The 24,282-nt window shown below is 34.9% G+C and overlaps 1 protein-coding gene across 1 annotated transcript in view; it reads left to right on the forward strand.

Moving 5' to 3' along the window:
- Lin9 (lin-9 DREAM MuvB core complex component) overlaps positions 1–24,282 on the forward strand; it is a 63,935-nt gene that overhangs the window by 22,630 nt on the left and 17,023 nt on the right. Inside the window, exons 7-11 of the mRNA XM_026405754.2 lie at positions 4,465–4,622; positions 14,722–14,855; positions 17,654–17,773; positions 18,050–18,151; positions 20,844–20,924. Of these exons, the coding sequence (XP_026261539.1) occupies positions 4,465–4,622; positions 14,722–14,855; positions 17,654–17,773; positions 18,050–18,151; positions 20,844–20,924 (595 nt within the window). The remainder of the gene's footprint in view (positions 1–4,464; positions 4,623–14,721; positions 14,856–17,653; positions 17,774–18,049; positions 18,152–20,843; positions 20,925–24,282) is intronic.

Consider the following 24,282-nt stretch of genomic DNA (forward strand, 5'->3'; position numbering starts at 1 on the left):
TAATATTTCTTTTATCCCTCTTTTATAAGGTAGTCTTGCTGATAATATTTTTAATATTTTCAACATTTATAAGAACAAAATTAAAATTTAGTTTGTTACTTGGTGTGTTTTATACTGAAAAATGTATGATCTTTGATAATCACATTAGACTATTTGAGACTTTTTGTTGTGATTTTGCATGTTTTAGCATGTTGAACTATACTATTTTTAATTATTGTCTACCAGATAGGATATCAGTTACTATTTATTTTCCTCTCTTAATTCTGTAGGTCTTTTTGAGTATATAATAGTTCTCTGATACTTATAGTCCTTCAATTCATGAAAGTTAATTGAAAGTTGAAGTCTTTTCTTAACAAAAGTTTATACTTTTTCTTTCCCTACAGAAGTCAAAGTATAGTGCATATTATTCATACAATATACTTTTTTTTAACAATTTTTTTGTAGTTGTAGGTAGATAGCATGCCTTTATTTTATTTGTTTATTTTTATGTGGTGCTGAGGATCAAACCCAGTGCCTCACACATACTAGGCAAGCACTCTGCCACTGAGCTACAGTGCCAGCCCAGAGTATACTTTTTGAAATGTTCTAATCTTAAAAATTGGTTTATAGGGAGAGAAGGGGAAAGGGTATGGGGATAGAAAAGATGGTGGAATGAGACAAACATCATTATCCTAGGTACATGTATGACTGCACACGTGGTGCAACTCTACACCATGTATAACCAGAGAAATGAAGTTGTGTTCCATTTGTGTTCAATGAATCGAAAAACTTTCTGTCATCTATAACTGATTAGAACTAATAAAAATAAATTTTAAAAAATCATTTGGTAAAACTACACCTGTTAGAAGATAGAAAGGAGCTGATACAGTGGCACATTGCCTATAATCCCAGGGACACTGACAGGCTAAGGCAGGACCACCTTAGGGGAACTTACTGAGAACCTGTCTCAAAATAAAAAATAAAAAGAGCTGGGAATGTAGCTCAGTGGTAGAATGCTCCTGGGTTTAATCCCCAGTACCCACCCACTACCACCCCCCACACAAAAAAAATTGAAGAAACAAACAAGGTGTATCTGAACAAGTGGGAAGACACATGATCTTAGAAAAGAGGACACAACATCCTAAATTCATCTGTAAATTATTCATTCCCAATGCAAGTATCATTAGCCTCTTTTTTTCTTTTAAGCTGATAACTCTAAAATTCACATTTCAAAAGGGAAAATCAAATAGGGAAATTCTGAAAAAACAAACTAATGAAGAGAGAATTTATCAGATATTATTTAAAGTATTGGAATAATCACTAGGATTGAGATTGAAAATATAAGGGCTAGAATACAATATAGATTATTAAGTGACCATAATTAAAACAATGTGAGAGTGTACATAAATAGAATATGAATGAAGAATAAACAGTCCACACACGATCATGGAAGTCTAAAGGAATTTAATAAAACAGTTTCAGTGGTTACCTTTCAAGTACATGGAGAAGGAGAATGGATTATTATTTTGTTTGGTTTGATTTGGTTTGGTAACTATGGATTGAATCCAGGTTTGTTTTACCACTGATTTATATCCCTAGCTCTATTTTATTTTTATTTTTTATTTTGAGACAGAGTCTCACTAAATTGAGGAGGCTGGCCTGAACTTGTAATCCTCCTGCCTTAGCTTCCCAACTAACTGGGATTACAGGCGTGTACCACCATGCCCAGCAGATTGTTTGTTTAATGGAGATCAAAACTACCGTGTAGAAATCTAGAGAAAAGACAAGGTGGGCCTCATGCCTTGTACCAGGAAAATTTTTAAAAAAGATCAAAGATTTAAATATTTTAAAAAATTTTTTAGATGTTAATGGGTTTTTATTTTATTCATTTATTTAATGTGGTGCTGAGAATTGAACCCAGTGCCTCACACATGCTAGGCAAGCACTCTACTACTGAGCCATGGCCCCAGCCCTAAATATTTTTTAAATGAAACGACAAAACGATTGGAGAAAACCAGCATATTGTGAGTCTTGAATTGGAAAAGGTTTTTCTAATAGGCCCAGCAGCTGAGAGCCATAAGAAAATATCAATAAATCGACTTCCTAAAAATAATATTTTTCATGACCAAGAAACAACAAAAAGTCAAAAGATAGCAACAGAACTATCTATAATTGTTATTATAGACAGAGGGTTAACTCCCTAATTTGTAAAGAACTCCTATAAGTCTATAAAAAAAAATCAAATAACTCATAGTAATAAATGATTATAAACAGATAATTCATAGGAAAGGAAAAAATGGCTCTTCTAAATACGAAAAAATTTCAATTTTTCTCGGGGAAAACTCAAAATCAGGGCTGAGATTGTGGCTCAGTGCCTAGCATGTGTGAGGCACTGGGTTTAATTCTCAGCACCGCAAGTAAGTAAATAAATAAAATAAAGGTCCATCAACAACAAAAAAGAAAAAGAAAAGTCAAAATCAAAGTGTGCTGGAGTACTGTTTTTTAATTCTCAGATTGACAAAGTTCATAAAGCTTTAACATGTTGGATTGGTGATACTACGTTGAAATAGTCATTTTTTTACATATTGCTGGTGAGAGATTAATTGTATATAATCTCTGGGGAGAAATTTGATAAAAATTGATCAAATTTATGAATTTTCATTCTCTTGAGCCTAACTCAAGAGAAGTACTTGCACATAGTACTTGCACATAGTTGAAATGACATGTGCAAAGGTATTTATTGCAATATTGTTTGTAGTAGCGAAGATTGGCAACAATCTAAGTGTCATAAATTTGGGAAAGATTAAAGTATACTACCTAAAATCGAAAATTCCGAAACCACATAACAAAACAAAAAAGATGGGCTGAAAGTGTAGTTCAGTGGTAGAGTGCAGGCTTAGCATGCACAAAACCATGAGTCTATACCTGGCAACAAAAACAAAAATGGAGGATCTCTTTGTGTATTGGTAATAGAGTAATTTGCTAAGATATATTAAGAAAGAAATACAGAATACATAACAGAGCATATTGTAGCCATTGAGAGAAGTAAGGAAAGAACATAAGTGTTTTTTTTTTTTTTTTTTTTTTTTTTTTTTTGCTCGTGTATGCCTAAAATATCAATGAAAGGCATATAAGAAATTTATAATGGTCCTCTGGGAAGTAGACTGGGTAATTGAGAAACATGGGTATTAAAGTTTTCAATACCTTTTGAAATCTTTTAAATTTGAAACCATGTAAATATGTTAAAAATATTCTGTTTACATAAAATTTGACTGGTGGACACATTTATTTAATATCCAGAATGTGTGAAGAACTCTTCAAAATTCATTAAAACTCAAATAGCCCAATTAGCAAATTGGCAAAGGGTTTGGATAGATTTTTTACTATAGGTATAAGGATATTGAATAAGCACACAGAATGATGTTCAACATCATTAATCCTTAATAAGATGCAAATTAAACTACAATGTTCAAAATTACAAGACTGAACATACCAAATATTCGTGAGGGAAACCACCAAAGGAAACTTAAAGTCTCTTACACTGATGGTGATAGTGTAAAATAGTATCGCCATTTTGGAAAACAGTTTGGCTCTCCTAGATGGAGTAGAATGAAAGATATGTTTATACAAAACTCACACAGGGCTGGGGTCGTGGCTTAGTGATAGAGTGAGTGCTTGCCTAGCATGTATGAAGCACTGGGTTCAATTCTCAGCATTACATATAAATAAATGAATAAAATAAAAGTCCATCAACATCTAAAAATTTAAAAAATATTAAAAAACCTCATATACTAATGTTCACATCAACTTTAATAGCAAACTGGAAGCAGCCCAAATGTCCAACAAGTGAATAGATAAACAAATTATGAAATATACAGTATAATATTATCAATAAAAATAATGTACTGTTGATATGTACAACATGGAACTTGTGATCCTCGTGCCTCATTCTCCCAAATAGCTGGGATTACAGGTTTGTACATGCTAAATGATTTGATTCATCCTAGAATTTGAAAATGGAAATAAGATAGACCCTAGAGTTAAAAGTGAATTCAGTATTCAGACTTAAAGGCATGAAGTATGATTAGTTATGAGTTCATATACTGGCAGATCTCATCTTTAAACCTATATTGATATGCTCACTGGATCAGAGAGAAAATGTCATATTCTTCTGAATAGAATATTGAAATTGAACTTTATTCTTCAAAGGAGACCTAGGTTCCAGACATTTTTGTCAAAGGAGGGTGAACAAATCCTACTTTGTAGGAGGAATAATCTAGACGTACATGTAATCTTTGTCTTGCAACACCCTATTTCCTTTTTTTAATTAAAAGTAATTTACAGAGTAATAATTTCTACAATCCCATTTTTAAATCTAACACTCAAAAGAAATGAGAAGAAAAAAGGGAAAAGTGAAATGGATGGTCAGACTTTTAAGTTTCTGTATAGGATAGTTATCAGTTTATATGATTTTTATAATTCTAGATGTTCTTCTGCATTTTTTGAGGAAGAGAGATCAGCATTAAAACAGAAACGGCAGAAAATAAGGCTCTTACAACAAAGGAAAGTTGCAGATGTTTCACAATTCAAAGATCTCCCAGATGAAATTCCTTTGCCTCTGGTTATTGGAACCAAAGTTACAGGTAAGTGAAGAAGACAAGCTTGTTACAATTGTGATTTGTCATTTTTAGCCAAGATAGTTTCTATTAGAGATTTAGATTCTGTAGTAATTTACTGTATGTTACTTTCTCTTCATGTATGAAATATATTTTTAAAGGGTTGAAATTAACATGTACTACAGCATAAACTAAAAGCTATGAAGATAAAATTTTAAATTCATTAAAATAAGTACAGCTGTGAATTGTTAGAATTTTTGAAAAATTGCTCAGGACGCTGAAGTAGGAGAATTGCAAGTTTAAAGTCAGACTCAACAACTTAGTAAGACCCTGTCTCAAAATAAAAATAAAGGGCTGGTGGGTGAAGCCCATGGGTAGAGCACCACTGGCTTCAATTCCCAGTACCCTCACCCGCACACACTTACACACTCATTAATTAACTAATTTTCAAAAAAACATTTATTTTTGAGTTGTTGTTGGACACAATACCTTTATTTTATTTATTTATTTTTATGTGGTGCTGAGGATTGAACCCAGCGCTCAATTTTGTTCTGAACCTAAACCTACTCTAAAAATATATATATTTTTAAAAGTTAGTCAATAAATTAAAAACATCAGATCACCATCTTTAACAAGATAAAGGGAAAAAAATAACAGTCCTATCAATAAATACCAGTCATTTGACAATATTAATACTCATTGATGTATACTAGAAATGAACTTCCTTACCTGATAAATTTCGCATACAAAACTCTACTGACTGCTATATACTTAATAGTGAAGTTTTTTAATGCTTTGCCATTAAGATTAGGAATGATGTAAGGATGTTCACCATTTCTACTCAACATTCTGTTGGAGTGCTGCAAGGCAAGATAGAGAGTTCAGAAATAGAGCCACACTCAACATGGGCAGTTGGTTTCATAATGGCACCAAAGCACTTCAGTGGAAGAACTAGATATCCATATGGAAATAAACTTAATCTAACATGGATCAATGGGCTAAACGTAAAAGCTGAAGCTGTGAAACTTCTAATATCTATGTGATCTGGATGTAAGCAAAGATTTCTTGGTGTGGACAAAGAGTTACCAAAAAAGCAAAAGATGATTCAACTTGAAATTTTCTATGCATTAAATGGCACCATTAGGAAAATAAATAGGGGGAAAAATGATTCCAGAACATCTCTGAGAAAGGATTTATACTAAAAAATATAAAGAACTTTATAAATTAGTAATAAAAAGACAATCTGATTTTTAAAAGTAGATCAAACATTTGAATAGACATACATTCAACATTTCCCAAAGGAAAATCAGTGAATACATGAAAATGCAAATTGGCAAAGATATGGAGCTTTCATAATTCCTGAACATTTTTTGTGGGATTATAAAATGGTATAACACTTTGGAAAAAGCGTGACAGTTTTTTATAAAATTAAAATACCTGCCCTATGCTCCAGTAGTTCTCTTAGGCATTTACTTAACAGAAGTGAAAAACAACTGTCCACATAATAATCTGTAACAGAAAGTTCATACCATCTTTTAAGCACTCTTATCATTCTAATCTTATAGCTAAAACTTGGAATCATCCTATCATCAGGATACTGGATAAGCAAAATGTAATTTCTTAGAGTGGAGTACAACTCAGAGTAAAAAGAAATGAATTACTGACATTATATTGAGCAAAAAGCTAAACACTAAACAATGCTTATATTGTATGTTTCCAAAATGGACAAAACTAATTTATGGTGAAAAAAATCAGAAATGTGATTATTTCTGAAAAGAGACTTAACAGGGAAGAAGGAACCTTCTGAGGTGATTATCATTCTGTAATAACATGATAAAGATTTTTTTTTTCCATGGATATATTCAAAATAAAAAGAGCTGGGGAATATAGCTCATTGGTAGAGTGGTTCAGTCCCCCAGTACCACAAACAGTGACTGACTTGAAAAAACAAAAACAAAAAAAACACAAGAGTTTTAAGGTACTCAAAGTGATGAAAAATTCAAATGATGGAGAAGTTTCAGAGAAGTGTCCAGATATGAAACTTTAGCCACATAATACAGGAAATTGTTTGGCCAAGTATCAATTACTCTGAATAGTTCTAGAACTCTCTGAAGCAGGAGAAGTCAAGTTGAAAAGACATTAGTCCCAAGTTTTCAGTTCTTTGAATATTTCAACAAAATTGATGCAGGTACATTAAAATAGGTCGGAAATTGTAATCTAGAGCTTATATATCCATATATGTATTCATAAATATATTCATACATACATATTCATATATATGGAATTTTTTTTCAAGCACTCTAATCATTCACTCATTACTTTCTAAAAAAATTTTTTTTAGTTGTTGATGGACTATTATTATTTTTTTAAACACACGGTGCTGAGAACCAAACCTAGTGCCTCACATATGCTAGGAAAGCACTTTACTGCTGAGCTACAACCTCAATCCTCACCTAATACTTTTCTCAAAAGTATAGAACTCAGGCTGCTGATGGAGCTCAATGGAGAGCATTTGCCTGACATACACAAGACTGAATTTGATTCCCAGTACCACACACACACACACACACACAAGAAGAATAGAACTCTAAAAACATTATTTATCTAGTATATTTATGAAGAATGAAAAAGGAAATTTTTAGAAAATGTTTCCAAAGCTCAAAGTGACCATAAATGGTATATTTATTTTTATTTTTAAAGTTTTTTCTCTTTTCTTTCCTATCTTTTACTTTTTATTCTTTTTAGATATACATGGCAATAGAGTATATTTTGACATATTTTACATACATGGGGTATAACATTCTTTTTTTTTTTTTAACTTAGGCTGTGCAATATATTTAGTCAAACCAAAAAACTTACACAACAACTTAAGTAGAATTGATAAGATTTCATTCAGCCTACAATTTATATTCTGGATAGAATGGGAAACTGCCTTTAGCTTAAAACACAATTGAAAAGCAAAATGGTTCCTGTTACAACTTGTGGGAGAGTGGAGACCTATGGAGGGTTGAGGCACTATAGTAGATTTAATGTTGCCAAGGCAGGTGCCAGCACATAGCCCAGAACAGAACTTAGCCCTAGTGCTGGCTTCTTTACTATGAAGGCAGTTGGGTCCTTGTTATAAAAGTTCAAACAAAATCCCAAAGTCCTAAAATCTTCCTGGAAGTGGCAGTGTACTGTAAGTTTGCAGCGAATACCAGTCTGGAAACTGCAATCACTTTGCTATAGTCTTTTGAGTTTGGGCAGCATTTTTTAAAATTTTCCTTTTCTGTTCTTCATAATCCTGTGTCAGATCTTCATCTTCTGAGATGTATGTGGGATCTCTCTACTTTCTCTATTTCCTTCACTGGTGGTTTAACCACTGTTTTTTTTTTTTTTTTCTTTTCTTTTTCTTTTTCTTCTGGGATGGACTAGATAAATATCCAGGTTCTCTGTTTGCATGCTGTAAGTAGTGCAGCAGTGGTGAAAAGTGGCCTGGATAAGTCAAGATCTACTTGTTGTGTCTGGGGAAGACTGGACTCATAGCTCAGCACTTGAGGTTCAGTGAGGCTTAAGCGCACGCTAAGTGCCCAGTCAACCCCGACTCCATGGCACTATCCTTGGGGTATAACATTCTAACTAGGATCCCATTCTTTTGGTTGTACATGATATGGCCATTTTGACAATATGCTGCCTATCCAAGAACATGGGAGATTTTTACATCCTCTAAAGCCTTCTTCAATTTCTTTCTTTAGTGTTCTGTAGTTTTCATTGTAGAGATCTTTCACCTCTTTTGTTAGATTGATTCCCAGATATCTTTTTTTAGTAGTAGTAGTAGTAGTAGTAGTAGTAGTAGTACTGGGGATTGAATGGAGGGGCGCTTAACCACTGAATCACATCTCCAGCCCTTTTTAATGTTTTATTTAGAGACAGAGACTTAATGAGTTGCTTAGGGCTTCACTAAGTTGTTGGGGCCTTCCTTAAACTCACAATATTCCTGCCTCAGCCTCCCAATCCTCTGGTATTATAGATGTGTACCACCATGCCCAGCTCTATTTATTTCAGCTAAGTTGATCACCAATGGCCAATGATTTAATCAATCATGCTCATGTGATGAAGCCTCCAATAAAATACCAAAAGGACAGAGTTGACCAATTGGAGGTTCCTGGAGAGAGGATTTAGAAGCTGCAGCATATGCTTTCCCCCATACCTTACCTTTGCATCTCTTCATCTGTATACTTTATAGTAGCCTTTATAATAAACCAGTAAACTAAGTTATTAGTTCCTTGAATTCTGTGAGCCACTTTAGCAAATAAATGGAACCTAAGCAGAGGTTGTAGGAACCTCAATTCATAGCTATGTGTGAGAAGTACAAGTGAAAGGATACTCAACTAGTGTCCACTGATGCAGCATTGCTTGCTTAGTGTGTTTGGGGAAAATCCCATACACATCTGGTGTCAGAAGTGTTGGGAGAATATAGTAGGAGAAACAGTTTGATTTTCCTCTATATTATTGGAGTCAGAAACAGAAATATATATACTATATGATCTCACTCATATGTTGTTCTTATAGAATAAAGAGTAGAATGGTGGTTACTAGGGGCTGAGGTAGTTTAGTGGGTAAAGGAGATTGGAAAGATGTTGTCAAAATTGCAGTAAGATGGAAGGAATAAATTCAGGAGATGTATTGTACAATATGGTATCTATCGTTAATATATTTTTGAAAAATGCTAAGAGAATGGATAAAAGCATTTTCTCACAAAAATGATGATTATATAAGATAATGCTAAATTTTGTCATTCCACAGTGTGTATACACTTAAAAATGTCATGTTGTATCTAGTAAATATATACAATCTTATTTGTCCATTTAAAAATTACAAATAAGGGGCTGGGGATGTGGCTCTAGCTGTAGTGCGCTCACCTGGCATTCGTGCGGCCTGTTCGATCCTCAGCACCACATACAAAGATGTTGTGTTCGCCGAAAAACTAACATAAATATTAAAAAAAAATATTCTCTCTCTCTCTCGCTCTCTCTGTCTCTCTTTAAAAAAAAAAAATTACAAATAAGAAGCTAGTCCATAGTGGCACATGCCTGTAATCCTAGCCACTTGAAAGGCTGAGACAAGAGGATTGCAAGTTTAAAGCCAGCCTCAGCAACTTATTGAGACCCAGTCTCAAAATAAAATATAAAAAGGACTGTGGATGTGGCTTAATGGTTAAGTGCTCCTGAGTTCAATTCCTGGTACCAAAAAATAAAAATAAAATTAAAATTAAAAATAAGAAAGGAGGGGCTGGGGATATAGCTCACTTGGTAGAGTGCCTGCCTTACATGCACAAGGCCCTGGGTTCAATCCCCAGCACCACAAAAAAGAGGGGGAGGGGGGACATAGACTTACTACAATATATTATCTAAAATTTTAACTGATTCTTTGATCTGCTATCTCAAACCTACTGATGAACCCCTGTAGTAAAGTTTTCACTTTTTGTTTGTTAACTCTATAGTTTCCATTTAATCTTTTTATAATCTCTTGAGATTTCTTTTTTATTTTTTAAGAGAGAGAGAGAGAATTTTTTTTTAATGTTTATTTTTTAGTTTTCGGTGGACACAATATCTTTGTTTGTACGTGGTGCTGAGGATCGAACCTGGGCTGCACGCATGCCAGGCAAGCGCGCTACCGCTTGAGCCACATCCCCAGCCCCATCTCTTGAGATTTCCTATCAAGTCATTATCATCATTTTTCCTTTTAATTCTTTGAACATATTTGTAATAGCTGCTTTTTAAAGTCTTTGCTAAATCTATTATATCTGTAAACTTCTATTTACTTGTTTCCTGGGTAAGAGTCATGTTTTCCTATTTTTTTTGCACATTTAGTAATTTTTGGTTAAAAACTTACTGTAGCATTTCTGTATTCTAATTATTTTGTAGTGTAGTTGGGTTTGCTTTCTTTAGTAGCTTATCTACGCAACTGCTGATGTCTCATTTCATTTATGCTTGACTTCATAGTAGTTACCCCTACATCTGCATAACTTAGTGGTCAGCCAATGATTTGGGCAGAGATTATGCTCAAATATCTTAGACCTAAAAGGCCTCTGCTTGATCTGTGAGTAAGTCAGGGAATATACACAGTTGCTGTCAGTTTTCAAGTTATCCTTAGCTTTTACTTTTTTGTGAGACTTGTCTTGGGTCTTGCCAGTCCATTTGAATAGCTTCCTTATTAATTAGGATGAATAAAGAGCTTATTTTAGCCCTTTTATGGTTCTTTAGCCCTTTTATGGTTCTCTAGTTTCCAGGTTCTCCCTGTTAAATTTCTGGCTTGTCTACCACTCATTTCAACCAAGACCATATCTTGGGCTTCCAAAGCAGTAAGTTTTTCCAATCTTTCTTGAACAAGTTCACTTCTTTGTTTTTGGTACCAGGGATTGAACCCAGGGCTACTTAACCACTGAGCAACATCCCGGGCCCCCCCCCTTTTTTTTAATATTTATTTTTTTAGTTGTAGTTGGACATAATACCTTTATTTTATTTATTTATTTTTATGTGATACTGAGGATTGAACCCAGGGTCTCACACACGTGTGAGGCGAGCGCTCTGCCACTGAGCCACAACTCCAGCCCATCCCTAGCCCTTTTTATTTTTTGACATATGGTCTCACTAAGTCTTTAGGGCCTCGCTAAGTTGCTGCGGCTGACTGAACTTATGGTCCTCGTGCCTCAGCCTCTTGAGCCACTGTGCCCAGCATCAAGTTCATTACTTTAATTTATTTATTTGTTTGTTTGTTTGTTTGTTTTTAGTTTTAGGTGGACACAATGTCTTTATTTTATTTTTATGTGGTGCTGAGAATCGAACCCAGTGCTTAACACATGCTAGGCGAGCGCACTACCACTTGAGCCACATCCCCAGCCCAAGTTCACCACTTTTAATTGGCAGTCACAGGTTTTTACCCATTCATCCATATCAGGTCTGGTGCTTCTGACAACACCACTGTTTTTTGGCACCAGGGATTTGAACCCAGGGGCGCTTAACAACCAAGCTGCATACCCAGCCAACCCCCTACCTTTTTTAAAATTTTTTTATTCTAAATTGTTATATATAATGAATGACAGAAGAATGCATTATAATTCATATTGCACATGTAGAGCACAATTTTTCATATCTCTGGTTGTATATAAAGTATATTCACACCATTCGTGTCTTCATACCTGTACTTAAGGTAATGATGTCCATCTCATTCCACCATCTTTTTTACCCCCATACCCCCTCCTTTTCCCTCCCACCCCTTTTCCCTATCTATGGTTCATCTGTTCTTCCCATTCACCACCCCAAACCCCACTATGAATCAGCCTCCTTATGTCAGAAAAAAACATTCGGCATTTGGTTTTTGGGGATTGGCTAACTTCGCTTAGCATTATATTCTTCATCTCCATCCATTCACCTGCAAATGCCATGATTTTATTCTCTTTAATTGCTGAGTAATATTCCATTGTGTATATATGCCACATTTTCTTTATCCATTCATCATTGAAGGGCATCTAGTTTGATTCCACCTTTTAGCTATTGGGAATTGTGTTGCTATAAACATTGATGTGGCTGTGTCCCTGTATTATGCTATTTTTAAGAAGTTTGGGTATAGACCGAGGAGTGGGATAGCTAGGTCAAATGGTGGTTCCATTCCCAGCTTTCCGAGGACTCTCCATACTGCTTTCCATATTGGCTACACCAATTTGCAGTCCCACTGCAAATATTTTTTTATAGTTGTCAACAAACCTTTATTTTATTTATTTATATGCAGTGCTGAGAATTGAACCCAGTGCCTCACACATGCTAGGCAGGCACTCTACCACTGAGCCACCACCCCAGCCCTCCTAGCCCTTTTTTGTATTTTATTTAGAGACAGGGTCTCCTGAGTTGCTTAGGGCCTCACTAATTTCTGAGGCTGAACTCATGATCGTCCTGCATCAGTCTCCCAAGTTGCTGGATTACAGGCATGGGCCACCAGCTAACACAGTGCTTTTTTGTGTGACCAGCCCTGCCCTAGTAAAACCATTTTCGCCAACCATGTTGATGATAATGGTGGGAATATGAATAACCTCATGCAAAAAGCCCACTGACTCTTCCAGTCCTAACCTGAAACTCTAGCAGCTTTTCAACAAGAAGCATTTCTTAGTTGTTTTATGCATTTGGTCTATTTCCAGTACCCTGGAATGGTTGTTTTTGATAATCTAGTCCAGATTGTACTTGTCTTTTGCAGAGAATAATCACTCATGTTGTATTAACTATAAGTCCCTTTATATGTTTGTTTATTCAGCTTTATTACTAATATCTTCTATATCCCTAATTCTCTGTTCCTTTAATTGATCTGTCAGAAACTGAGAGTGATATTTTAGTCTCTTGTGATTATGTTTTTATCAGTTGATCCTTTTAATTTGAATACTTTGTTTTGAATATTTCTGTACTTTTTGGTCAGTATAAAATGCAAATTTTGCCCCATTGAAAAACTTAAATGCTCTCTCTCTTTTTTTTTTCTTTCTTTCTTTTTTATTTTTTTAATTGAGGTGGGGTCTCACTGTATTGCCCAAACTTGCCTCAAACTCACAGTCCTCCTGCCTTAGATTTCCAACTACCTGCAGTTACGGGCATGCCCCACTATATCCAAACTGTACTATAATTCTTAAAATTTTCACTCATGCTGGATATTTGTTTGGATTTTCCTGATGTTATTTCAGACTGGATTTTTTGTTGTTGTTACCAGGCATTGAGCCCAGGAGCACTTAACTACTGAACCACATCCTCAACCCTTTTTATATTTTATTTAGAGACAGGGTCTCACTAAGTTGCTTAGGACCTTGCTAAATTGCTGAGGCTGGCTTTGAACTTGTGATTCTCCTGACTCTGTCTTCTGAGCTGCTGGGATTACAGGCATGTGCCACTGGGCCCAGCTCAAACTGGACTTTAATAGTGACAAGAGTTCATCCTTGTCAGCAGTCCCCAAAACCCCTAGGTTTGATGATTCACTAGAAACACTGGGGAGTGCCCAGCACATACTTGTATTCCTGGCTAAGATATTACAACAAAGGATGCAAAGCAAAATTACCAAAGGTTAAAGGTGCATGGGGCAAAATCCAGAGGAAACCAGGTGCATGTTTCCAAGAGTCCTCTTCTAATATAGTCACATAGGACTTGCTTAATTCCTCCAGAAATAAATTGTCACAACACTTCTGAAGTGTGTGGACCAAGGAAGCTCATTAGAGTCAGTGTCCAGAGTTCTTACTGGGGGCTAGTCACATAAGCATCTTCTGCTTACTGCACTCTGAAATTCTACATTCTCAGAAGAAAAGCAGACATTCAGCATAAATCACATTATTTGAACAAGTAATCTAGTCATAGTAAACCACCCTTGTTAATTAAGGAGCAGTGGGAATACTCCAAAAATTGGGGTCTCCAGTTGCTAGCCAAGGGCCAGCCTTGCAGGCAGGTCTTTCTAAAAATAGCAGTCTCTGTCTGGCCTCTTGTATTGATTGGTTTTTGTGCAGCATTCCTTATTGTCAGTTGTCATTGTCTTCTTCCTCTTTCTTTTCTCCTCCTTCTCCCCCACCCTTTACTTGTTTATTTTTATTTTGTAGCACTGGGGATTGAATCCAGGGCCTTGTGCAGGCTAGGCAACTGTTACATACCCAGCCCTTTATATTATCTTGATACAGGGTCTTGCTAAGTTGCCCAGGCCTGCCTCAAACTTGCCAGCCTCCTGCCTCAGCCACCTAAATTACAGGCACATGTTATCACACCCAACCATTCTTTTTTTTTTTTTTGTAGTTGTTGTTGAACTACTCCCTGTGTTTTGCTCATGAGTGTAATGGCTAAAATTCTTTTGTTGGCTTTTTAGGGATTTAAACTCCAAATGATTTTTAAATATTTTCCCCTTAGTTTGGTAGCTATATGATTTCGTTGATTTATCATATTAAGGTGCATCATAGTTTTGTTTCAAAAAAGTTACTTGTTGTTTCTCTAAACTTAAAAGTTCATATTTATGTTGAAACCAGTAGACAATGACACTGTACTTTATGGCTTAAATTACATGCTTGGAAGTTTTATATTTGAAAATTCTTTGTATCTCTCAAACATGATAATGCCTTTGTTTCTTTTCTCAGCACGATTACGTGGTGTTCATGATGGTCTGTTCACTGGACAAATAGATGCTGTGGATACTCTTAATGCTACTTATAGAGTAACTTTTGATAGGACAGGGCTTGGGACTCATACCATCCCTGACTATGAAGTCCTTGTGAGTAGTATTTTATAAAATATTTATGTTTTATGTTTATTAAGCCTGTTGGATATAATTTCTTTTTAAAAAATATTTATTTTTTAGTTGTAGTTAGACACAATATCTTTATTTATTTATTTTTATGTGGTGTTGGGAATCGAACCCAGGGCCTCAACCGAGCTGGAGGAGCGTTCTACCACTGAGCTATAACCCCAGCCCCTTGGATAGTATTTCTTAGAAACTATTTTATGATGGAATAAAAATTCAGTTTGTAGAGGTTTCAGTTTGTAGAGGAAGAGATCCTTAGGGCTTCCGAACCCTGTCTGCTAGACCCATGAAGCAGAACTATATTGAAAGTCTTTTTTTTTTTTTTTTCCAAGAAACTAGGATCCCTTTGTACTTTTACCACACAATATTTTAAGTTAATAGAATTAATCACACCTAAGTTATCTTTGGGAAGAAGCTATACATAGTAATTCCTGCTGTTAGAGTAAGTTACAGTTTTCTTGCAGAATGCTTTTGAAAGTATGAAATGACATGTTGCACTCAGATTTGTTCTCCTATTCTATCCTCATAGTTATTCGGGATGGGTCATAATTACCATCACTTTTTGAATAATGAAACTGAGACATTATTCATTAAGTAATTTAATCAAGACTCTAGAATGATTTCCTATTAGGTTGGGACTAGAATACAGGTGTTTTAAATTTCTGGTATATTCCATAAAACTACTGGCCCATTATTTCACACTTACTCATTCCCACCACCCCCTTACCTGCTCCCAGTGTTGGGAATTGAACCCAGGGCACTTTACCACTAAGATACATCCTCATCCCTTTTTATTCTTTATTTTAAAATATTTACTTGTTTATTTAGTACTGAGGATTAAACCTAAGGGTGCTTTACCACTTAGCTACATCCCCAGTCCTTTTTATTTTATTTATTTATCTAGTTAATATTTATTTTTTAGTTGCAGATGGACACAATATCTTTATTTTTATGTGGTGCTGACGATTGAACCTAGGCCCTCGAACGTGCTAGGTGAGTGCTCTACTGCTGAGCCACAACCTCAGTCCCCCTTTTTATTTTTTGAGACAGTTCTCACTAAGTTTCTGAGGCTCGCATCAAACTTGCAGTCCACTGGCCTCAGCCTCCCAAGTACAGGATTACAGTCATGTGCCATGGAAACTGGTTGTTTTATTCTTTATTTTGAGACAGGGTCTTGCTAAATTGCAGAGGTGGTCCTCACACTTGTAATTTTTCTGCCTTAGCCTCCCAAATCGCTGGGGTTATAGGCATGTGCCATCACACTTGGCTCATGATCATTCCTGATTTAGCAGTATCGTGGAAATTACACATCATCTTTGTGTGTGGTGCTAATCATCAAACCCAAGATTTTATATATATTAAGTATGCAATCTACCAGCCCTACACAGCTTTCTAATAAATTAAGATAATTTTAAGATCTAAGATAACCACAGTTTGGGACAAGGTTTTGAAAATAAACAATGTGCTGGGTGTGGTGACACATCCCAGTGGCTCAGAAGGATTGCAAGTTCAAAGCCAGTTTTTAGACTTTTTCAAAACAAAAAATAAAAAGGGCTGAGGATACAGCTCAAGTGTTAGAGCACCCCTATGTTCAATTCCTAGTACTGGAAAAAAAAATGAACTTCTTTTAATGAAATGGTTTTCCTCTAAGCATAATGAAAATTAAGCTGTTTGCTTTTAGCCTCCCTTTTTTCATTTCTTTACTATAAACTTGATTTTTATGGATTATGAGCTTGTAATTATTTTTTTTAAAAAAACCATTTCCTTAATGCAAAAATAGAAAAATCTTTGTTTTCTAATAGATACTTTTTAAAAACTGTGATCCCTTTTTACTGTGAGCATTTCCTTATCAAATATCCCTTTTAGAGAGAAACTACAGAGGAGGAAGAAAATTTGGACTAAATAGAACAAAATACATCACCCTTAAGTTTTTGCATTAAAGGATGAAATCTTCAGAACTCCCTTTTGAAAAAGGAGAATTGTTTTCCTGTTTAACTGAGATCATCCAAAACTTGCTCCCTAGCTAAATAAAAATTGACTTTACCCAGGCATGGTGGCACACATCTATAATCCTAATGGCTCAGGAGGCTGAGACAGGAGGATCAAAAGTTCAAAGCCAGCCTCAGCAACTCAGCAAGGCTCTAAGCAACTTAGTGAGATCGTGTCTCAAAATTTAAAAATTAAAAATAGGTGGGAGCTGGACACGGTGACACAGGCCTGTAATGCCAGTGGCTTGGGAGACTGAGACAGAAGCATCAAAAGTTCAAAGCCAGCCTCAGTAAAAAAGCAAAGCACTAAGCAACTCAGTGAGACCCTGTCTCTAAATAAAACACAAAATAGGGTTGGGGATGTGGCTCAGTGGTTGAGTGTCTCTAGGTTAAATCCCTGGTACCCCCCCCCAAAAAAGACTTTAATAATAGTAGAATATGTTCAGATCATCTAAAAATGTAGATAACCAAAGGTGGCCATAGAACACTTGAATGTTAATCATTAATTCTCTAAACTGTTTTGATCCTTTGACTGTTTTCTTCTAATTGTCTTTTGTGGGTTCAACCTTTTGGCAGTGGTAGTACTTTCATTCTCCAACTTAAGTTCTAGCCTTTGATATTTGTAGAATAATATATTCTATGATAGTCATTGAGTATGCCTTGTACACTGTCATAAATCCTGGACTCCAAGTAAATATCTCAAGCTGAAATGTAGTGTTTATAAATCTTAAATGATTGGTAAATTTCACTAAATATTGTGGATTATTCTCTTTCTCAAAGAGTAATGAGCCTCATGAGACAATGCCAATTGCTGCCTTTGGACAAAAACAGCGGCCTTCTCGGTTTTTTATGACTCCACCACGGTTACATTATACTCCTCCTCTCCAGTCACCAATTACGGTCAGTAATATTTTAGAAATGCCATCAGCAATTTAATTATTAGAATGAGTATATACTATGTTATTATGAAGTACACATTTATTACAATAACTTTAGGTGTTACCCATATTATTTTGAGTCATCAAATATTAAACAAAATAAGTAGTGCCAACTCTGAATATTTTCTTTCTTAATGGATTTTAATATAATATTAGTTATAATAGTGATTAATTTCACTTTATAAAATATTTTCTTTTGAACAGTCAATGATTAAATGATTCCTTTCTATCCTGATAGGATAATGATCCTTTATTAGGACAGTCACCTTGGAGAAGCAAAATTTCTGGCTCTGACACTGAAACATTAGGTGGTTTTCCAGTAGAATTCCTTATACAAGTGGTAAGAATTGCTCTGAATATCTTAATCTTTGTTTAAAAACTCAATTGTCTTTTGTGTTATTCATGGTTGAAGTTTTCTTAGGTAACATTTTTTATCACTGTGTAGATTTGAAGGACCCTGTAATTTCCAACAAAACTTGGAAATAAAAGCTATAACAGCCAAAAAGACTTGATCTTTCTTGTTGACTTTTTTCTCTTCTGTGACTAGAAACAACTAATCACTTGTTGCAAATTTAGGAATTAGACACTAAATAATCTAAATCTAAACCAAGGATGGTAGTGCCACCTGAAATCTCAGTGGCTCAGGAGGATCAAAAGTTGGAGGCCAGCTGCAACAATTTAGGAAGACCCTATCTCAAAATAAAAAATAAAATGAGATAGAATTGTAGCTTACTGGGAGAGTGCCCCTGAGTTCAATCCCCAATCCCCAGTATAGGAAAAAAAAAAAAAAAGAAGAAGTAGAGCCAAGCAAAGTGGCGCACACCTATAATCCCAGCTGCTCAGGAGGCTGAGACAGGAGGATGGAGGATTCAAAGCCAGCCTAGCAAAAGTGAGGCACTAAGCAACTCCGTGAGACCCTGTATCTAAATAAAATACAAAATAGCGTTGGAGATGTGGCTCAGTGGTTGAGTGTCCCTGAGTTTAATCCCCAGTACCAAAAAAAAAAAAGTAGTAGTAAAGTATTATATGGAACAATCTGCCTGAATAGCCTAACTCTTTAAAATGTAATGAGCTACTAAGTTTGAAAATATGATTAGATTATGTAAAACATAGTCCACTGCTGTTTTAGTTTTGAAAATGAAAACAACTGGCCTGAGATCGATGCAGTCTTTATTAATAAAGATATTTATAACATAATCCATTAAAATATTCACAATGTTTACCTTTTGCAGTTGATATTATTTTGAAGAAAAAGTCTTATCATTTGAGTACATGTAATATTCAGTATTAATATATATTGTTCATTGTCCTTGTAATATAAAATTGCTTATGCCTTTTGGCTTCCAAAGGTAGATAAAATATATAAGAATAGTCAAGATTTATCCCTTACACAGGTGGAACACTTACTGTTTTTTTGAGATTTCCAGAGAGAACCTTAAACAAAGGGAGCCACAAGCTAAATACCATTATAGTATATCTAAAGTATATTATATTTTTATTTATGTTTATATGTTTGAATTTTTTTAGTTTAATAGGACTTATTTTTCTAAAGCCCTTTTAGGTTTACAGCAAAATTGAGGGAAAGATACAGATATTTCCGATAGTCTGTGCCCTACACATGCATAGTCTCTCCCCATTATCAGCACAGTCCACCAGGGAGGCACATTTGTTAGAGTTGATGAACCTAGGTTGAGATATCATTTACACACAAAGATCACAATTTACATTAGGGTTCACTCTTGGTATTGAACATTTTAAGGGTTTGGGACAATGTATCAGCCATTAAGTTTCTGCCATATCTTTTTGTAGCTTGATAGCTCATTTCCTTTTAGCACTGATTAATATTCAACCATATGAATATGTCACCATGTTTGTATTCATTCACCTACGTGAAAAACTACTTGATTGCTTCCAAGTTTTGGCAGTTATGAATTGGGGTTCTGCCATAAGTATCTGTGTGTAGGGTTTGGTGTAGATGTAAGTTTTTATCTCTTTTTGTACCTCATAAACTGGATTTAGAATCTCGGTTAGATTTTTTTTCCCTTTGATTGTTTTATTTGTTTTTATGTGACAACTGTACTTTTATAGGTGTTTTTTTGTGTTCTTCTGATAGAAGCCCATAATGTAAACTTTTTTTTTTTTAAGTTGTACACAACACCTTTATTTTGTTTATTTATTTTTATGTGGTGCTGAGGATCGAACCCAGGGTCTCGCACATGCTAGGCGAGCGCTCTGCCGCTGAGCCACAACCCCAGCCCCTATAAACTCTCTTATTTTAAAAAAATATTTTTAGTTATAGATAGACATAATATATTTTATTTATTTATTTATTTGTTTGTTTTTAATGTGGTGCTGAGGATTGAACCCAGTGCCTCACACGTGCTGGGCAAGCTCTCTACCACTGAGCCACAACTCCAGCCCTAAACACTCTTATTTTTAAATTAGATGCCATTGGTTATCAATGCCTAGATTTATTTGTTCATTGGGATTGCAAAATGGTGTTCTTTTCATTCTATCATTGTTTCTTTGCTTATTAGCCATACTCCTATAAAGAAAAATTTTCCCCCCGGCACCACAAAAAAAGTAAAGGAAAGAAAAATTTTCCAGTTTCTTTGTGGTATAGTTTATATAGGAAAGGCAAGATGAATGGTCAATGCTTTATCTTTGCTTCCCAGTTTACAAAATAATGAGTTTGATTACTAGCTTTCTCTAATAATTGTTAATTTTTTAAAAATTATCATTGTGAACTAATGGATTTTTCATTTGCACTTCAGTTCTTTCCAGTTATTTTTCTTATTGTTCCACAAATCGTCCTACTTTGAGTTGCTTCTTCAGGTTGATTCTTTAGTAAACGTCCTAGTTATAGTGGATTTTAAAATAATATTTTGTTACCTAATCAAATATATAAAATAAAATGCTTTGCTACATTTATATTGAAATACTAAAATTTCCTGCTAAAATATCTTAGTGAAAAATTAAAAATTTGATGTCGTAAGTGCGTCTATTTATTCCAAAACATTTTTTCTTTATAGACGAAATTATCAAAAATTCTCATGATTAAAAAGGAACATATCAAGAAATTAAGAGAAATGAATACAGAAGCAGAAAAACTGGTAAGGATTTACCTTTTTTTTTTTTGGTCCTTTTGCTTTTCTGCTTTTAAAATGGCAAGGCCTTCTATATTTAATGATTTTAAAATATGGAAGAGGGCTGGGGATGTGGCTCAAGCGGTAGCGCACTTGCCTGGCATGCGTGTGGCCCGTGTTCGATCCTCAGCACCACATACAAACAAAGATGTTGTGTCCGCCGAAAAACTAAAAAATAAATATTAAAAAATTCTCTCTCTCTCTCTCTCTCTTAAAAAAATATGGAAGAAAACTTTGCAATGTATTTTATTTTAAAATCATTTACTATTACTATCTCTTGTATATTAAATACATGCTAATAAATTAGCAGTGCAATACAATGTATTATCATAGGCTCCATTATACCATTGACTCTACAGTTGAATAGGATTAATAGGTATACTAGGTTCTTTGACAGTTTGCATGAGTATAGAATCCCTAAGACTAAAGAAGTTTTAATATCAGAGGTTATAAAGTGTTGCAGAATAAGTGAAATCAGGAAGTATATGTATCATCCTAATAGAGTTTATTTCTTGATAGAGTTTATTTCCTATTTTAATCTAACAAGCCAAATATTGAGTCAGTTTTATTCATAAGAAAGAGTTGGAGGGTTTTTGTTTTTAGTAGGTTTTGTTTTGTTTAATATAGAAAATATTCATTAAGGTAGTCTTTATGGCCAGGCATGGTGGTATACATTTGTAATCCCAGCTACTCAGGAGACTGAAGTAGAAGAATTGCAAATTCTCCCTATGAGCAACATAGGGAAACCCTGTCTCCAAATAAGATTTTAAAAAGGTTGGGCATGCAGCTTAGTGCTTGCCTAGCTTGTGCAAGGTCCTGGGTTCAAGCCTCAGTACTGCCAAAAAAAAAAAAAAAAATCTTTAAATAGTAATGGAATTCACATCTCAAACACACTACTATCTCTGATTGATTGAAAATGGCTAAATAGAAGTGTGAAATTAAGGGAGTGTTTAGGGAGCAAAGTGCTATAACTGATTATCTGTCATGAGTATAGGCGTGAGAGAGAGTAGTGCTTCTATTCCTCACTCCTATACTCATGACAGATAGAGTAGTAGTAGAATATTTTATTTTCAATATCTCCAGGACTATTATTTAAATGGACCTTCAGAAATCTTCTAGAATTATGGATTACAAATTATCTTGGTTTAAATATTGTTTATTCCTTTTTGGGGAGGGTTGCCGGGATTGAACTTGGGGGCAGTAGACCACTGAGCCACATCCCCAGCCCTATTTTGTATTTTATTTAGAGACAGGGCCTACTGAGTTGCTTAGCATCTCACTTTTGCTGAGGCTAGTTTTGAACTTGCAATCCTCCTGCTTCAGCCTCCAAAGCTGCTGGGATTACAGGCATGCACCACTGTGCATGGCTGTTTATTCCTTTCTTTATCCTTATCTGTTTATACCTTATAATATCTTTTTCCTTTACTTTTCAATGAAGCCTCAAGTAAAAAGCACTGAACTAACAAAACACCAGCATTTTAAACCTCAAGTGTTTTTGCACTAAGAAATAATTTTATCTGTCCTATCTCTACCTCACCTCCATCCTAACAAATAGTTAATTTTATTTTAAGTTTTCAAATTTAATTTTTAAATTGACAGCCACTCTATGTCCAGCTTTTACCAAAATGACCTAAATGTTCACTGTTTTTCACCTCAAAGTATTAGACATATGACTTAGTTTTTTGTTGTTGTTGTTTTTGGTTTTTATTTATTTATTTTTTTTGGAGCTGAGGATTGAACCCAGGGTTTTGTGCATGCACGGCAAGCATTCTACCAACTTAGCTATATTCCTACCCGTTCCTTTAGCTTTTATGAAAAAAGAAAATTGATCTGGTAAAGCCTTAATTTTTTTCATGCATCCAAAGCAAACGAAAGTCGAAGTAGTCAAAACATAATGTTCAGACTTTTTATTTGTAAAGTGATTGTGGGGGAATGACTTTAGATTACATTAAAATTCACTTTGTGTTTATACATATATATATAAACAAATTTCTGTATACCTGACAAATTTATCAAGTCAGAGTTAAAGTTGCTCTAATTATATAAGAAAGTTAAGTCAGTGGAAGTTAGACTAAGCTTATTAATTTCAGCATCACTTTTCTGTTTTAGATTTTTCAGATATGCTTTAAATATGTTAGAATGATATAGAGCATCACATGTGAACTATCAGTGCATAACAGTTTTATTAGTTTCTGATTGCTTTACCATTATATAAAAATGGATATTGAAGGTTGGAATTGTAGCTCAGTGCCTAGCATGTGTGAGGTACTGGTTTTGATTCTCAAGTTCAGGGCCAGCTTAGCAACAAAGCCAGACACTCCACAACTTAGCAAGATCCTTTCTCAAAATAAAAAGCAGGGCTGAAAATTTGGCTCAGTAGTAGAGCACTTGCCTGGTACCTCAAAGGAAGAAAGGAAGATGATAATAATAATTTAAAAAGAAAAAGAAGACTGGGGAGATAGCTCAGTGGTAAAGCACTGTTATGTTCCATCCCAGTACAAATAAATAAATATCAGAAGCATCATACTTAATAGTAAATTGTTAATTAAAATTTTCTCTTTCATATTGGGAATGAAATAAGGATACCCACTATCAAAGTAGTTCCTATTCAACAGTTTACTTGAGGTTCTAACAGTATGTTCAAGGTTCTAGCCAGTATGATAACACAAGAAAAAGAAGTGAGAATTGCAAAGACTGAAAAGGAAGAAATAAACCATCTTTGTTGTTGTTGAGACAGGGTTTCCCTACATTTCCCAGGCTGACCTGAGCTTGTGCCACTGCAACCAATATAAACTGTCATTTTTGTTTGTTTGTTTTGATACTGAACCCAGGGGCTGGGGTTGTGGCTCAGAGAGGGAGCAGTCACCTGACGTGTGTGAGGCACTGGGTTCGATCCTCAGCACCACATAAAAATAAAATAAAGATACCGTGTCCACCTATAACTAAAAAATAAATATTTAAAAAAATAAAAAGATGTGCTGGGCGCGATGGCACACACCTATAATCCCAGAGGCTCGGGAGGCTGAGGCAGGAGGATCTCGGAGTTTAAAGCCAGCCTCAGCAATTTAGCGATGCGCTAAGCAACTTAATGAGACCCTGTCTCTAATAAAATACAAAAAAACGGGCTAGGAATGTGGCTCAGTGGTCAAGTACCCCTGAGTTCAATCCCTGGTACAAAAAAAAAAAAAAGTGAGGATTATCTCATTGTGGTATTTCTCTGGTAAATAAGTTATCTTTTAACTTATTTGATTAATTTATAGTTCTTTATATAGTCTGGATGCAAGTTCTTTGTTAGCTATATATATTGTAAATATTTCCTTCCATT

The sequence above is a fragment of the Urocitellus parryii genome, chromosome 9, assembly GCF_045843805.1.
Source record: "Urocitellus parryii isolate mUroPar1 chromosome 9, mUroPar1.hap1, whole genome shotgun sequence".
NCBI classification, from domain to species: domain Eukaryota; kingdom Metazoa; phylum Chordata; class Mammalia; order Rodentia; family Sciuridae; genus Urocitellus; species Urocitellus parryii.